Genomic DNA, 17984 nt, shown 5'->3' with positions numbered 1-17984 from the left:
TAGAGCCCCAACACAGCTTTTGCATAACGCATAAAGCATGTAACCAATGAGTAAGCTACAAAAATTGACCAATCGTAATCGATTATTCTCCTCATATTCGATTATGATTGGTCAATTTTTACGGCTTACGGTCATTGTAGAATAGGCTTTAGACATAAATGTGAATCAAGATACTATCGTGGAGAAGTCGACAAATATGAATTTGATGGAATCAATCTCGAATACTGAAAATAAGATTAATGGGCCTTCTACAATAAGCCATAAGTCATAAATCGGAAGTAAGTAACTAAAAATTGACGACTGTGATTGGTCCATTTCTAGTTTATGACTTATGATTTGTGACTTACGGCTTATTGTAAAAGGCCCATTAAGGAAAACAATGATCATGTGATATTCTAAAGCCGTGAGCAGTTCGTTTAGCAGACTCGGATCATGATCACTACACGTTCACGAATCACTCGTTCAACGGTTCAACCGCTTTGCACAACAATTGAGTTTGGTGAATGCTACCACTGATTCACTGTTCATGTGTTGCACTGTGTCCAACTGTGTCATCTTTGTCTCTTGTTGGAAAACTTGTATAGCTTGTATATAATTATCACAACAATTTTAAAGAGAGCAATGTGGAGCAATGTCGACACAAACAAAAGTGCTGGAATTGAACAAATACATTTTCTCTCGTTTATGGTACACATCTTTAAATATTTTCTACACAAACAATGATAATAATTTTTTTAATGAATTCCATCACAACTGCTGTGTTGACTTAACGGAATTGGAGACTGTAATTGAAAGCTTGATGTGAGTAATTAATTATATCATAAAATATATTATTGTCATTACTTTTGTTTTTATATTTTGCAAACTATGTTTATAGACATTCTCCAAATGAAGAGCAATACCAATGGATTGCTTATGTATTACTATGGAAACTTATTGATAGCAAGTCATCCAATGTTGATTGTAATATACAGTGCAATATTCAGAGACAATTTGATTGCATACAAATAAAAAATGCAATAGAGCTATGTAGTAATGTACCAGATTCTTTACGTAAGGTATTTCTCTTAACAAAATCAGTCTTTTGTACCTTCATGTTATATTCTTATTTTTAAGAACAAAAATTCTATTTTCTAGAAATTGTTAATACTTCTACACGAACTAAGCGCACTATGCAGTACAAAATATACTTCAAGTATTATATTTCAACAAATCCTTACATTTGTAAAAGATAACATATGTATTAATACTGAAATTGTGTGTTGGATTATAAACAAATTAATAGTCTTTGTTCCAAATGATACTGCCAGAGATTTACAAGATAGTTATTTTTCTACTTTGAAGTCATACTTAGAACTTGTTCCACCCAGAAAAAGGTGTTATTTAAATCATATAGTAGCTGATTCTTCTGAAACTGATTTAGCTACTCATGATAATTCTGTACAAATGATTCTACGCTTTTTGTCAAAAATAGATATAGATGCAGGTTCGCAAATCGAATTTCTAAAAATGATTTGTCCTACGCTTTCAAAATCATATTTTAAAAATATTAAACTTGCATTATATTCAAAGAAAAATGATAAATTGTTAAGTGAATGGCTTCTACTTTGGAATAAAACACACGCGTGTTTTGAAAGCGCTACTTTACTCACAGCATATAAAATATGTGACAGTATATTTAAATTAACAGAGAACTCTGAAATTTTTTTGTGTAAACAGGAATTACTTAAAAGAATAAGTGCAAGAAAATTACATTGGTTGAATGATATTTTGGTAAGTTTTGCATTTTAAACTTTCTTTAATTGATAAGACAATTTAACAAATTAGCAAATAAACAGATATATATATAGTTATATATGTATATGTATGCTGGTATAGCAAATAACGTGTTACTAGCCATATTTACATATATGCTTACTATATGCATACTATAAAGTGTTAGTATAGATTAGTATAATATGTGTATATATGTATACATAATTCATTGAAACTATTAGATTAAATTTTTATATGTTACAGGATATATGTTATATCTTGACTATGAAAGGAAAATATAGTGAAGTCGAATTATTGTTATCATGTCATTTATTAAAAAGATTATATCCAGTGTTATTATTTAAATTATTAAATGATTGCTCACTGGAAATAATTAATACTTACGAAAGCTATGACAATGGTATTTTTATCTGTGAGTGCATCAACTTCTTCTTGGAGAAGTGTTACCCCGATCTATACAATGATGATTATTTAAATAAATTATATATGTTTTTAAAAAACCATGTTAGAATTGTGATATATATTTTACGGTGGAAAAAAACACATTCTGTAGATATAAAATTAGATGCCAAAGAATCAAAAAATTTGCAATCTAATATGATTGAGCAGACAGTATCTGTAAAACAAATTTTGTCTCTTTTGCAAAAACACAACATACTTTTCGTTTTGAAACTAATGACAAATATACATGATCAAGATCATAATGACATTCAAGATTTAGTGAAAGAGATGTCTTTAAATGAATCCATAAGTTTTCAAGCATATTGTTGCATAATAAGCGCCTTAAAAGCCATTTTCTTGTGTGAATTTTATAACATGGAATATAAACAAATTACTAAATACTTCTCTGACATGGTATCACACTTATCTTCTTTATTTCCTCTATCATCAAGGATAGAGACAATGAAGAATATATTTTCCTTATTATTTTTACGTTATGAAGATTTCAACGTTACAAATGCTAGTACCAAAGATGATTCCAATATTCGTAAATATGTAGAATACGAAAAGTCAGGCTTCATAGCTAATAAATATGCTGTAAGAGACATGTTATATTATTTATGGAAGAGTACTTTGATTACAATAGAAGAAATTAATGAATTACAAGTACTTGAGTCGCATCATGAAATGCAACAACTTCGTGAAAATGTATCTACCTTTAAATCAACGTTGATAGATACTCGTTGGAAATTGAAATTTCATATGGGACTTAATTTTTCTGAAAATGTTGGTACTCCACAAAATGAGTCTGATAATCCCTCTGGTGTAAATAAATTAGAATCTATAATTTCTCAAACATCGAGTTCTTCACATCGCATCACAACAGATACATCTTTTTATAAAGAAGACAGCACCTCTGATGAAATTAAAGTTAAATCTGACAGTAGTTCGGAGTCTGGCGTATTGAGCAGAAATAAACGCAGAAAATGTTCACGAATTACTGCAGAAAAGGCAGATCATTTAACAATCAAACTGTCCTTGATAAATTTAATGTTAGCCTCGAAAGAAAGTTTGATTTTGCATTGTTTATGGAAAGGCAATTTTCAGAAAGCTCAAGAGGTGGTTGAGGTAATGTTGTTTTATACAAATAATATATCTTATCGAATATTATAATTTTGACTTGACATATTTAATTATTGTTTTGTAAAATTGCAATGAAAAGGATTTAAAACAGAAGGTCAGGTCGTTTATATTTTTTTTATTTATATCTTTAAATAACAAATTTTATGTATACACATATCTATCTAATATTATTCATATTTGCATTTTTATTGTGTTTACTTTACTAACTTTTTATATTCTGTATAAATTAGTTTTAAGTTAAACTGTTTGAATAGTTTTATGTCACACGAACAAGCCACATCAAATTATTGTTGAGTATAATTACAATTAATAAATATTAGTACATTCATCATTTAAAAATATAAAGTACATATTTCTCACTAGTACACACACACGCACGCACGCCACACACACACACACACACACACACACACACACACACACGCACACACACATCTAGGAAAATGTTTTCTGAAATTTCTGAATTAAAAAGTTCTGATAAACATATAAATAAACGGATATCTGAATTTGTCTTAAATTATATGCGATTAACAAAGATAGCGAATATATTAATATTCATATATTTCTTATTGCAGCTTCGAAAGTTTTGTATGTGTTGTATTCATATTCAGTCGCTTCATATTCAACAGACTCTTTCTCCTTTTTCAAATCTTTCACGAAAATGCCAGGTGGATTTATTGCGTAATATCGTTTGATGAATTTGATCCTTTTCCGTGGAAAACAAAATTTACAGCGGAAACAGCAACAACACCATCCTAAAACATAGTATAATTTTCATACATATACGATAATAAATATAATATTTCCGTATAATTTTTCCAAAAAAAGATACAAGAATAACTGATGAAATTACCTCTTTGACACCAACAGGGAATTGCCAAACAAATATAAATTAACAACCAAACTCGGAGAACCAACCATATCTTCGAAAGAATCATCTTCGTAGTCATTATGTCTTTCGTGCGCTGAAAATCGTATGAAAGACATTCTATTGCTTTGATTCCAATCTGGCTTAATTCTTCCTTTGTACAATTCTTTGATCGTTTCAGATCTATTAATCTTTTTAGTGCTTCTTTCGGCGTATCTTTCGATTCTTCCTTCTGACTATAATTTAGTACTTTTCCTTCCTTTATATTATATTTCAGCTGCTGTTCATATTCTATTTTAAATCTGTTATACTCATCGTATGAATCTTCAGAAGAATTCTCTTTATCTGCAACTGTAGATCTTTTTTCCGAGACTAAAAACTTATTCAGAGTAATTTTGGTTTCTTCACTTGCAGTTTCTTGATCATATTCGTACAAGTTATATTGTGTATGCGTTTCTTGCGTTTTCACAAATTCCGTTGTTTCTGTCTCGTTAGTTGCAACATTCCGGTCTCTTATAACTTGAAAAAAATCCATTTCTTCGTCCATTGTTATTCCATAATGGTTCGTTATTTCTTCGCGTTTCACGTTTTTTACACTTTTGCCTATTTATATTTGACAAATAGAGAAAAATATTTGTTTCTTCTCTCATTATTTATTAATATGTGATGTAATTAATCATATGTATTAATTAGTACCTGTGGTAACGTTTGTGTCTTTTCTATAATTCTGCAATTTCCCAAAATGTCGTACATTTCTCTTGTTCTTATTAGAATTAATAAATATAATTAATATATAAACATGATATATTCTTCGAATCAATGAAAATTATTAATTGATGTTATACATCAGTGGCTTGCTTCGTGAGAAATACATACAGTCAAAGAAAAACCAATACAGTAGAAAATAAGAAAAATTTAAGAAATTTGAATGCTTATAACCCGTTTAATAATTATGATACAGAGAACGAAAAGGTGAAGCTTGAAGAATGCTTTAAGTTAAATTTTTGTTTTTTAAGTATCTCTTTGGAATAATTATATTTACTGCGTTAAGCATTTAAAATTAAAAAAATATTTCTTATTTTCTGCCGCTTTTTTTAGTGAGTATAGATTCAATAAAAAAAATTTTTTTATTTTGAGTTTTTCAATAATTTACCTTATCTAAGTTATGCTTAAAACCAGCAATAAATGGCTTATTTTCTTGTTCAAAATTGAATATTTCTTTTATACGTGGTTGCAGCAGAAATATATCTGAATACTGTTTTTTACTTTCGGCGTTACGCTCATTATAATATTTTACATGAGAATGTAATGGTCCGTATCTGTTTTTGTCTTTTGCAAGAGATTTGAAATCCGCAAGATCCATTGGTTGAATCATCTCGTTTTCGTTTTCTTCATTGTAATTTGCATCATCCAACGCAATTTCAAAGACTTTGGTATCCCTTACATCAATCTATACTAGATAACTATTACAACTTTAATCGAGATATTATAATTTAAAGAGATTATAAATAAAGTTTGTTTTGAGTATTTAACTGCGTGTGAAATTATTTGCAAGATACGAATCTGAATCATTAACAATAACATAGCCGCTTTTCGATTTAGCATTTTAAGCTTTTTCTAATTTCTTATTTAGAAATTCTATTCCTTAGATGTTCCACATGGAAAATACACAATTGGATGGTGAGATTCGATTTTCAGAAGCACTTCATACATTTAAGCAAAATCTATATAAACACATTCGTACATTAGATACAATAGATTTTTCTAAAGAAAGCTCAAAAACGTCTACACTAGAGGTAAACATATTATATGATTTGTATAATAAATTTCATTGTAAAATAAGTAAAATGTGTTACAGTAAAATACGTTTACAGAATATAAAATTTGCTGCCCAGGAAGGTGTACAATCCTCTAAGTACATCAACCAACTTGAAACATTTTTAGCATCTCAACAAGTACATTTACTAATATTAGATACAAATATTCTACGTAGCAACGAGATATTAACTCTTAGTGCGCTGGATCTAAGTTTGACTATGGGCCAAACATATCAGCTTTCGAGCAATCTATGTGATGTAGCGATGAAATATTTAAAACTCTCCGAAACGTTTGACAGCACAGGGCATGCGAGTTTCTTTTCAAAAATTTATCAATTGTTTTATGAAAATAGAAATAATATATCTATGAACGTTATACTGTGTGACGCCAGAATTCCGCTATATATAAAGGAATGGAAAGAAAACGATACTATTTGGAGCGAGTTTGAGAATAATTATCGTATGTTATACGATCGCAAAAGAATAAAGATTATGGAGACGCAATCTTGCAGCAATAACTATATTCTAGAATTAAAAACGATAGAAAAAATATCTGATATTTTTAATAACAAGAAATATCTTTACAACGTCCATTTGTATCTACAGCTTATATCTACTATTATCCCAGGTATTAGTAAACTCGTGCATTTATTTATCTTCATTTTTTTTTACACAATGTTTATTTTTGAACATACTTGTATTTTACTGAAGTTTAGAATATGAGAGTTTTTGAATTTTGATTACGCAAATTTGAAGTTAAAATTTAAAAAGACAAAATGGCAGAATTAATATGGCGGCTAAATTAAAAAATTGTCTTATATGCAATTGGAACTTTATACATAAGTTTTTTTAGACTTCTGATTTCAAATTTGCAATTATAATTGTAATTTAAGTTGAAATTTTAATATATTTGATTTAAATCGACAAAAAATTTTTATTCTTAAATAATAAATTATTAAAAATATTAATATAAAGATTTTCACAAGACATATTTATTACCTACATGAATTTTTTCTTTCTAGGATAATTTTTTTGTATAAGAAATGCTAATTTTGATTGGCATATTATTTATTATTAATGTAATAATCGCGTTAAAGCATAGAAAAATTGTGAAAAGATAGGTGTTTTATATATAAGACACTGTATAATAATAATAATTAACTAATTATTATTATTGTTTTGGTTTTAGATGATACTAATATACAAACAGTATCTGATTTGTTAAGGACTCCATTACATCATTATTTTGGGTATCAGATATTCGACTTGAATACAGAGCCAGATAAGCTCGAGAAGGTTGCTTCTAATTTGCAAGTGAACTTAATATATAGTATCCTTGTAAATGCATATCCGAATATTTCTTGTTATGATAAAAAAAACTACAGTAGTATCAGAGATTCCGAATATATTATACTGAATAAAAGTCAAGAAGAATCGGTATGAAACTAATCGCTAATAAATAAATAATATACACAATGTTTCATAAAGACTGTAACAACGCTTAAAAGTAGATGCCTGAGATTATTGTAAGACGATAATTTTAATATCAAAATATCAAGGCTGTAATAGTTTTTCAGTTATAAGCATTTAAAGTTAGCGAATCATATCGTCTAAAATTTGCGCATTTAGGTGTGATGCAACACAAAGCTAATTGTCGTTTTTTGTTACTACTGACATAAATTAATTATGTATGTGAAGATAAAATTATTGATATATTTCTAATATTATTGATATTTATAAAAAATTATTATAGCCTCGACATTTGGATATTAGGGTTTTCGTCTCAAGATATAATGTCAGAAATCTCCTCTTAAGCGTTGTTACGATCTTTACACCCTATATACATATAATAAACAATATGTGATATAGTGTAATATGGAATATCTTTATAGGGTGTAAAAAATATAATAAAAGAACCAAATCAATATGTTTTGAAAATATTGACAGAGCTCCTACAAATTTTACGTAACATAAGTTCAGAACGATCTCATCTGGATAATTTATACTTGAGAAGTATTTCTGATCATACAGATATACGAATGATTCTAAACAAAACATCGAATCTTGCCAGTCTCGATCTCTGCGAATTATCTGTGGGAGATGAAACATTAACATTTTTTTTGAACGTTTGGAACGTTATGTTCCTTCATGCGAGTTTAGATGTATGGTCCAAAGATCCGCCTCTCGAAAGTTTGAGGCATACCATTTCATTGAGATCGATCGGTTATATGATTGGTGATTTGGGCTTAGTGACACTCGCTGCTCTTCGATCGAAATTACTGGGTAAACTCGCGAATGATATTAAATTCTTCACGCGAGTGGAAGAACTCAACGAATTGGCATGGCAGGATTTAGATCTTGTGCAAAATCCGAGGATTATTTTCGCCATGGCTAATGAATTCTACGGCACGCCTGAAATTCGTGTAAGCTAATGTCTCGATAAATTATACTATTCAATAAAAATTTATATTTTTGACATAAAAATGAGGATTCGCGTAATTTTGAGGCATTGAATACAATCGTGTTTGAATATGATTAATCCAAATTCTCTATCACGTCAATTTTGAGAAATTTACGATTAATATTATGAAAAAAGAGTATTTTAGAGTATTTTAACATATATTGTACAATATCTATACTGTGTGTAACGTGTCAAAACAATTTTATTATAATCAGAATTAACGTTGTTAGGATTTTTAGTCCTTTAAAGGAATTTATCGATTATGATTAAAAAGATATTTATCAATAAACTTTATTATAATAATAGTTAAGTACAAGACTCTTAATTTAACTTTATTATAGCAAAGTTGCGACTTGTATAAGCTTTTAAGAATCTGTCTCTGTATGGTTTAATTATGTTATTCAAACTTAAAAATTACACAAGTTGTTGAAATACTAATCTGATGTCAGTTTGATAATTCAATTTAAATTACATAAAAAAATTTTTAATTATTCCAAAAAATCCAAACATTTTTAATTTTGATATCTGCCGTATTAAATTTTATTACTATTATAACATCTATTAATATTCAATATTTAGTACCTCTAGATTAGTACCCAATGTTTCAAAAAATATATCCCTAACTAGTTAAATTTGTATTTCAGCACAAAGATCCAATTGTGAAACATTTTGATCTTCTAAAATTTTAAATTTTAGCTAAATTTGGTTATTATATGTAAAGGACACAGATTCTATATAAAAATTGGCAAATTTTTTTTCTCAAAATTGTGACGTAATAGAGTACTCTAATGTACGCGCGGAACTATATTCGGCATCAAAAAAGCTCTGCTCATTTTTTTGTTAAACAGTGTTGTTTGTCATAAGTAAGTGGATGGATATGATCAATATGCTCAACATTGTAGGTTTATGAAACACAGACGTTAAACGATGCGTTAAATGATGCGACTCACGATTATTTCGCGTATTATTCATCGATATCACCTAATAATGAGTCTGTAGATGGATCAAAACAAAAAATCAGCTTACCTAATTTTGTGAGGCAATATCAAAACACATTTTCACGAGATACCGATGGTGAGACAAACGCTAACAGGAATTTACCTTCAATAGCTGATTTAGAAAAATTAAACAAAGATATAAATATAGAATACATGACGTCTAATTATACATACGAGGTGATACTAAAATATTCCAAATGTAATATATCAAATGTTACAACCACAAATCTCGTACAGACATCATGTTGGCAGACTCGGATACTAAGAACTAGTTTATTGCAATATCTAGAAAGACATTGTTGGCTCGTCTCTTATCTTGTACAGAGAATGCATAACGAAAATCCGACTATTTTGGAGAACTATGATAATATAAGCCGTATAGCGTGTCTTGAGAATCTTGTGAATTCTCCATGGGTGAATAAGCTGAAACTCTTATTTAATAATAATCAAATTCTCACCGCTATTCATGATAATGTACCCGAACATGAATTATGGCATTATTTTGAACTTACGGAAGATCATAATTGGCAAGATTCTTTGGAGATGTTAAACGCTCTAGCTGACATCATTATAAAGTACAGTACAGAGTTGCAGCACTTCAAGGATTTGATTTTAAGTCATATGCTGTCCAATTTAGGTGTCCTGTCTGTCACAAGTATGTTACAGTATCTGTATCAAATCAAAAATATACATATATTGACGCAAACGATATTGCACAACGTTAACAAGTGGCCTACGATTTTATGTGAGCACGCATTATGTCACGCATTGCAGCACGAGCACAGTCACAAGTTGCCAGTACACTGTAAACATCGGATGAATAATATCTTGTGCAGAATAACGATCTTTCATAAAATGATTCCGTACTGTATGAGTAGGTCAAACAGTACGTGGTACGATATTGTATATTGTACGGAGAAGATCGATCCATTCGAGATTATTAAATCCCTGATTGATGCAGATCAGTTCGAGTTATGTTTGGAGTGGATGGAGTGCCAAGCATTTTCTTTGGAGATGCAAATCCCTGTGAGCCAAGACTTTCTAACAGGCCTTTTAAAAAATGAACAGCAAGGTTTCAAGCAAGCTTTAAAGGTAAATAAAAATTTGTTTATAAAGATCATAATTATATAACGAGCTTTGAACATACTTATTATTGATTTGATAATAAATATTTTAGTTTCTTCAAACGTTATCATTGAGTCAGACAATGAAAATATGTAAAGGGGTGCTTAAAAGATTAGAATCTACCAGCGCATTACAATTTATCGCTGACTATTTGTTAGACTATTGTAAAATAGCAGAGCGACCAAAGTATCGGAAAACTTTGATAGGACTACAAATTTTAAAGATGCTGGAAGTTAAAGACAGATCGTTATACATCCATTTAATAAAAGAGCCATTATTGATGTTGGAACAATTATTAATGAATTGTAAATTTGAAAACATTCAAAAGATTTTGAATTTGCTGCACGATAATTTACAGCATCCCGATATAGGCATTAGCAATTTTGATAAAACGATAAAGTTTTACGCTAAAAAATCGTTAGATTTTCGTGTATCGTTTCGACGTGATGGTACTAAAAATAAAACCAAAAATATATCACAATCTAATCTTGAGGCAGAAAGTAATGAATTTGTTATGCCTGTCAATGTACCTACTAAGGAGGAATGGGTCCCAAATGATAGGGTAATTCAAAAATATTTAAACCTATGTTTTAATCATTCTTTTGTATTGTGTGTGTGTATGCGCGCGCGCGTGCGTATGTGTGTGTGTATTTTATACATTTGATTCTTATTTTATACATGTTTTCTACTTAGCAAATTTACATAATAAAATGTAATACTTAACAGGCTAGAGAGTGCAGTTGCTGCAAGGCTGTGATATTTTCAATGTTTAACAGACGACATCATTGTCGACGATGTGGCCGTATTATTTGTGCTATGTGTTCTCAGCATCGCATGCAAGTTGCTGGTTATCCCAGTTCCGTGTTGGTACGCGTGTGCGACGATTGCAAACATCAAACAATATTACAGTTGCATGCGGCGCAAAGTGTTCCATCGACATCCAGTAATGAGCTGTTTGATTATTGGCGATTGACAAAAGACGAAAAACACAATCGCACCATAAGAGAAGAGTTCTCATTTGAATACGCGCCAAATATTTCGCTGTGTCTTGCTATTCTTAACTTATACTGCGATTCTAAAATGTATACCAGGTAATAATTTCTAAGTTTCTTAAGGACTACATGGAAAAGTACATACATAAGTACATGGAAAAAATAATCGTTCTATTAATAACCATTAGCTAACAGCATTAAAAATTACTTTGTTAATTCTGCAGTTTTAACAAAATAATATTTTATTAAGACAAGATGACGTATTAATATCGTTATGTGATTAATATAAGATCATTTTCAATTAAACTATTGTTGGCTAATGCTGCTAATACAATGTTTCTCTTTGTATAGTTTTGCTTTTTGATTTTACAATCTCTTTATTGTTAATATAGTGATATTAGTAATGAGAAATATAATAAAATAAATTACATTTAATTTATAAGGAATAAATAAAATGATTTTTTTTACATAGTTTCTTATTAGACCGTTGCGATGAAATGAAGCGATTACTCCAACCCGTTAGTGGCGACAGGATAAATCCCGAAATCGATCATGCAGTACTTATCAAAATGATACGTTCTTTACTAACTGCAGCTAAAATGAAATGCGCGAAATTTGGATTTAATACTGGCCTCGCGCATTGCGATCGATTCTTATCGCAAGTGGATCTAATTGCAACTCTAGTCCAGTCCGATTGTGTAACTCTTATACCAATGGATGATCTCGATGAGCATACGCTGAGGAAATTGCGCGATCTTCTCACCGAGAAGGAACGTTGGACGTTGGCGTTGGATGTGAGCACGAAGGCAGGATTGGACACACAGGGTGTGTGGGCCGCATGGGGAAAAGCTTGTTTGAAAGTGGGACATTTAGAACAGGCGAAAGAGAAGTTTCAACATTGCCTTGATAAAATTACACACGAAGATCTTGACGATTGGGTCATGCTAGTTTATCCCAAAGAGTCGATCGAAAGTTCCAAGGAAGAGTTAACGATAACGATGACGCAGTCCGCGCAGAAGGCGAATGAAATATCGGATGAGCAAAAACAAGCGTGCAAAGTTGGTCACTTGAGAAAAAGCGAATATTTCAAATGCCGCCCACTAAAAGATCCACCGTTGCTAACGGAGATTCTTCAAATATTAGATACTTTAAGCATTCATAGATCCCGAACACAGCATCCAAGTCCGCAACCTAAATCTGATACGGCGCAAGAAATTCTACAAACACTTAGTAGTCTAAAAGCTGTTAACCAAAATCAATTTAATATTAAACATGTAGTATCCGCTAATCAAACAGTTTATTATCAAGAAAGTTTGTATTATCTGTTGGCATACGGAAGTTACACCTCTATTTTACAATTCTTTTTGAGACATAAAGAGTTTGATAAGTGCCTAGTATATATCTTAGACAATGACATAGAACGTGATCTATTTCTTAACGCAGTTTACTTGTACAGTTTGAAAAACGGCTACGTCGAGAAACTTCACAATGCAATGAGGGCGAGAGATCCTACTTTAGTTACTTGGCGAAAACACTTAATATTCGTTTGTCATTTCATGGAAAGAAAACAATATTGGCATATTTTATATCAGATACAGCTCTTTATGAGAGACTATGTACGAGCGTCGATGACGTGCATCCGTTTTTATACTAACGAAGCGAACACTTATTCAGACTTACATAACAGGGTGCATTTATTACAAGAGGCTCAAAAGCACTTGGAGTTGGAATTACAGACAGACAGCTTGACTAAAAAAAGAAAAAACATTAACTCTGATTACAGTGGTCAAAATACTTTAGTGATGGAACCCTCGGAGATAGACAGACATATAAACACTATATGCAGACAGACAGAAATCGTGAAGTTTCTAGCAAATTGTGAAAAAGAGGAAAGACCTTCAACTGAATTTTTAAATCTCTTTCCAGATATTGACAGCGATAATTTTCAGTTACCTACATTATTTGACAACCAACAACAGAAGATATACCTAGCCGTTTTAGCTATATTGTGCGGCCGCGATATTGGAGAAGGATTCGGCATAGCTTTTAGAATAATGCAAGGTTGGTAGTATAGTTAGCGATTGAACTAAATGAAATATATATAAAGTACAATAAACTCGTAATAATATATGCTATAGATGAGCTAATGTACAATTTTTACAGATTATAATCTTCCACAACAGAAAGTGTATTCTTTAGCTGGCCATGTGTTAGCTTTAAAAAATAATATAGCTGCAATCGAGCAATTGATCAAGTGTTGCCGTAGTTCTGGGGCACCTAATGCCCATATCATTTCGGATCATGTTTTGGCACACTGTGTGAAATTATTATTAACTCATTCATACACTGAACAGATTCCAACACTCAAGAATCATATAGATATTTTAATCAGACTGATAATTGACACAGAATTGAAAGTAAGATTCATTTTAATTATATCTCAATATACAGGATGATTCAATTAAGTTTTACGATCTGTTTTGGCTCTGAATTTTGTTCTTTTGACATGATTTTTTGTTTGACCTTAAGATAATTTCCGGTTAGTATAATAAATGAATTTTTATTTGATTTTTAGATAACCTTGAAACGTTATCAGATATGCAGAAACTCATATATCAGATGTAACTCTCCCTTATAATTGAATCAAAATAAAACTTATTGTTAGTTGAATCACTCTGTATATCAATATGTGATATCATTATGAAAATACATACTTTTTAAATATGTCAAAAGAGACTTTCAATGTACTTTATTTATACATTTCGCAATATTATCCTTTTCCAGATAAATGCATACATTGAAAATAAACAATTAAAAGCTGCATACCTACTTGCAGTGAAGTATTCTAGAGCACAAGATATAAGGAGGATCTTAAAAGAATCAGACAGACTTGATCAAAGTGCAATTAAAGCGATATGCTTAAAATGGCTACAACAAAAAGCGAAAAAATAAGCATTCAGATTTATTCTGACAAAAAGGTTGAAAATAAAATAAGTATGTACGAGATGTCCAAAAATTTTGAGATTTAAAGATTTGATACTGAAATGTTAGGAGTATAAATAAGTTTCCGCCGTTTGACAAAAGATGGCGCCACTAGTATGTTATGGTTAAAATTGCTGCTGTAAAACGTCATATCGTAACGTAAGGTTGGACCATGGTGGAAGTTTCCACCATGGGTTGGACAAATGGACACAGTTCCGAAGAACCACTCGGCCGCGGCGAACACGTTTTGGAACGCGGGTGCTTTCTATTTTATATTTTTAAAAGTGTTGCCGACTTTGACTGTGCGTTGTATTACATTGATGTGTGCCCGAGGATGAGCTCGCTTCGATAGTTCGTCGTTTTGACGGCTAGGACTCCTTATGACGCGCGTTATTACGATGTGACGACGCCGTAGACGCAGGCGCCCGAAGACTGTTCGAGGAATGCCAGGGGAGTCGTGTGGCTCCGCACGTTAGGCATCGGACTCGTGATCTGCGGATCCGGGTTCGAATCCGCTTGCTCCCCATATATTTCAACTCAATTTTGGTAGAATTAACTCGTCCGCTTGAGGATTGCTTGGTAGAGTGACTTCGTTTGCTTGATTAAGAGCATGTAAGATTACTCACTTGAACATAGAATCTACTCGTTGAACTTTCGTTACACTCGCCGCCGATGGCGGCAGTCTTCGATACTGGCCGTGTCGTCCCAGTTTGCTATCCGGGAACGAGGCCACTACACCAAGATTGATTGATTCGAGCAATGCCATTTTCGCGGGCATTGCATCACCCGTTCGTTTTCATATTTATACGGTTTACATTAAAGACGTGATCTGGCCGTATCGACCTCCTATTTCATTATTTGGACACGGGAGCCATTAATTAAGAAAAAGAAGAAGTAAGGTTGGACATCTGGCAACAACATAACCTTGAAATATTAGCGATTTTGTATCAGCATCATATATCTTTTTTCGTGTGAAAATGTCGAGTTTTGAGCCGAATAAGCGTCATTTGCGGGAGCTTCTTTAATTTGAAGAAATCTGCAGCTGAGGCGCATCGATTGCTTGTAGAAGCATATGGTGAGACACACGTAAAAAATTAATCTTTCTCAGAAATAGAAATGGCATTTTTGTTTTAATAATACAGTTTAAAATTTGTATTTTTCTTAGAATATATAAACTTGCGTAGAATATACATATAAATCAATATCTTCATTTCATGTAAAAAAATTAATTACCAACAAATAAACTATGTATAAAAAGTATGATATTTTATTTTAAAATATATCAATTAAGTATTTTGAATACACAAATTATTTTATAAAGTACAATAATTTTTATTTTACCTTAATATTATTTGCGAAATGCTTAAAAGAATTGATTTGTGTAAACATTCGTATAGAAACGCAAAAAACTATCTGTATTTTATTTATTTCAGAAAACATTGTTTCTATCAAAATTACAAACTTTTTTTATGTATCTACATTATATATTACCATTTTTTTCAATATTTTTAAAAATATTTTATGTAATTGTAGGACTGGAGTAGAGAAAAAAAGTTGTCATTTAAATATACTTAAGAATGAACAATATATAAGGAACATATTTTTTTATTGTTATATAATAAAGTTTTTTGTATTTTTATTGTAGAAGTTTCCATCTGTGTATGTGTGTGCGTGTGTGTGTGTGCAACACATAAAATATATTTACATACTTTACACACAGATAGATTATAAGGTAACATAATACAAGTGTAAAGTCTTTTATAATCTAAAATTAATTTATCTAGAAAAATTTATTTTTTTCTAAGAATTAAAATTGAGCTCGTGAGAAATGTACAATAGATCTGAGATTTTGAGTCACAAATCAGATTTGAAGAACTAGCCATTTTATTAAAATTTTATTAAAAGTTCTTGAAACTATATAATTACTATTGATATAGTAATATTCATTTCGAAAATTATGAAATATTCCCTATTATTTCTTAATTAAAAAATTAATTACTTAAATCTAGGTTTTCTTAAATCTAAACTAAACCCTAGTTTACATAATCTTATTTTTACAGCCGTTTACGTCATATCCATATATATGTATGAAATTTATTATTACTAACAATATTTAATGTAGATAAAATGTGACTATAATGACAATGTTTAAGTATGTAAAATATGAAATGCAAAGACAGAGGAATGTATATGGAATAAAAAACACATTTCTACAACACCGAAAAAAATAAGAAAAAGAAGTACAATTTTGCAAATATTTGTGTACAATTATCTTACTGATTTTAAGCGATTTCTATTAATTTGATATTCTTATATTAAAATAAATAAAGGTATATATATATATATATATATATTAGAGGATACATAAGAGCCAATCGCGTGTTTCTAATGATTTTCACACAAAAAAGTGGTAGTCGCTTTATTGTAAAATTTTTGTTGCATTCTGAAGAGTTTAATCTTGTGGCCGAAACATGTCAAGCAATAATGTATGTAATTCTTGAAGTTGGACATCATTCTTGAATTTTTTTATAACCAACATTAGAAATATAATGTAATTTACGCATCAAGTTCTGCTGTTGGTTTTTATATATCCCCTATATCACCTTTATTTATTTTAATATTTGTTATTTGGAGCCCTTTATTATTTCATTTTTTTTATTTTTGATGTCTTAGCCACATCTATTTCACGATAATATATATTTTTATAAATATTTTACGATATCGATATAGGAGTTGGAAAAAATTCTTTTGTCTTAAAAGCGACATAAATTAAATTTGGATATACGAGATTTCCCACATTTCAACTTTCGCATTTCAAAAAATATTAAAAAATACGGAAAAATATTTTTAAATAAAAGTTTTATGACCTTACGGGGGACATAAAATGATATCATTTGTCTTTTGGGTACGTTACAATATTCAATAGATTTTAGCTGTTAATTCGACATTTTGGATGTTAATGCTGGCAATACTGTATAATTTTCAAGCACTATACCTTGAAAAGTACTTGATGAAAAAGTACTTTCTTATAGTAATTTGAAAAATTTTTTAAATAAACTAAGTAAGAATATGTAAAGAAAAGTGAGGGTTTCATTTAAAAAATACATACACATATAGTGATCTTAATAACGCCATTCAAAATAAAATTACAATAATAGTACTTTCTTATGTCCCTCTCAAAGTCATGAAATTTTTGTCCGAAATATTTTTTTTATATCTTTTAAACTTTTCGAGATGTTTTGATACCACAGTCAACCCACATAAACTAAAGTTAAAATGGGATATTCTATATAAAGAATGTAATTATGCTTTGGGGGGACAATTTGATACATATAGCAAGTTTTACGTATGTATCAAGTTATATATATATATATATATATA

At 30.3% G+C, this 17984-nt stretch overlaps 1 protein-coding gene across 1 annotated transcript; it reads left to right on the top strand.

Moving 5' to 3' along the window:
* The first annotated feature begins 2823 nt into the window (after positions 1-2823).
* Sptz (zinc finger FYVE-type containing 26 spastizin) lies at positions 2824-15072 on the top strand. The gene is made up of 12 exons (XM_018544889.1): positions 2824-3345; positions 5878-6024; positions 6103-6565; positions 7235-7482; positions 7938-8468; positions 9409-10596; positions 10682-11191; positions 11356-11450; positions 11547-11720; positions 12094-13682; positions 13785-14038; positions 14406-15072. Exons 1-12 carry the CDS (start codon positions 2824-2826, stop codon positions 14571-14573), a joined length of 5889 nt encoding a protein of 1962 aa, XP_018400391.1. The 3' UTR covers positions 14574-15072.
* The last annotated feature ends 2912 nt before the right edge of the window (positions 15073-17984 follow it).

This window comes from Cyphomyrmex costatus, unplaced genomic scaffold (assembly GCF_001594065.2).
Source record: "Cyphomyrmex costatus isolate MS0001 unplaced genomic scaffold, Ccosl1.0 scaffold474, whole genome shotgun sequence".
Taxonomy (NCBI): Eukaryota; Metazoa; Arthropoda; class Insecta; order Hymenoptera; family Formicidae; genus Cyphomyrmex; species Cyphomyrmex costatus.
Note: the sequence above shows the minus strand (reverse complement) of the source record. Positions and strands in the feature narration are given on the sequence as shown.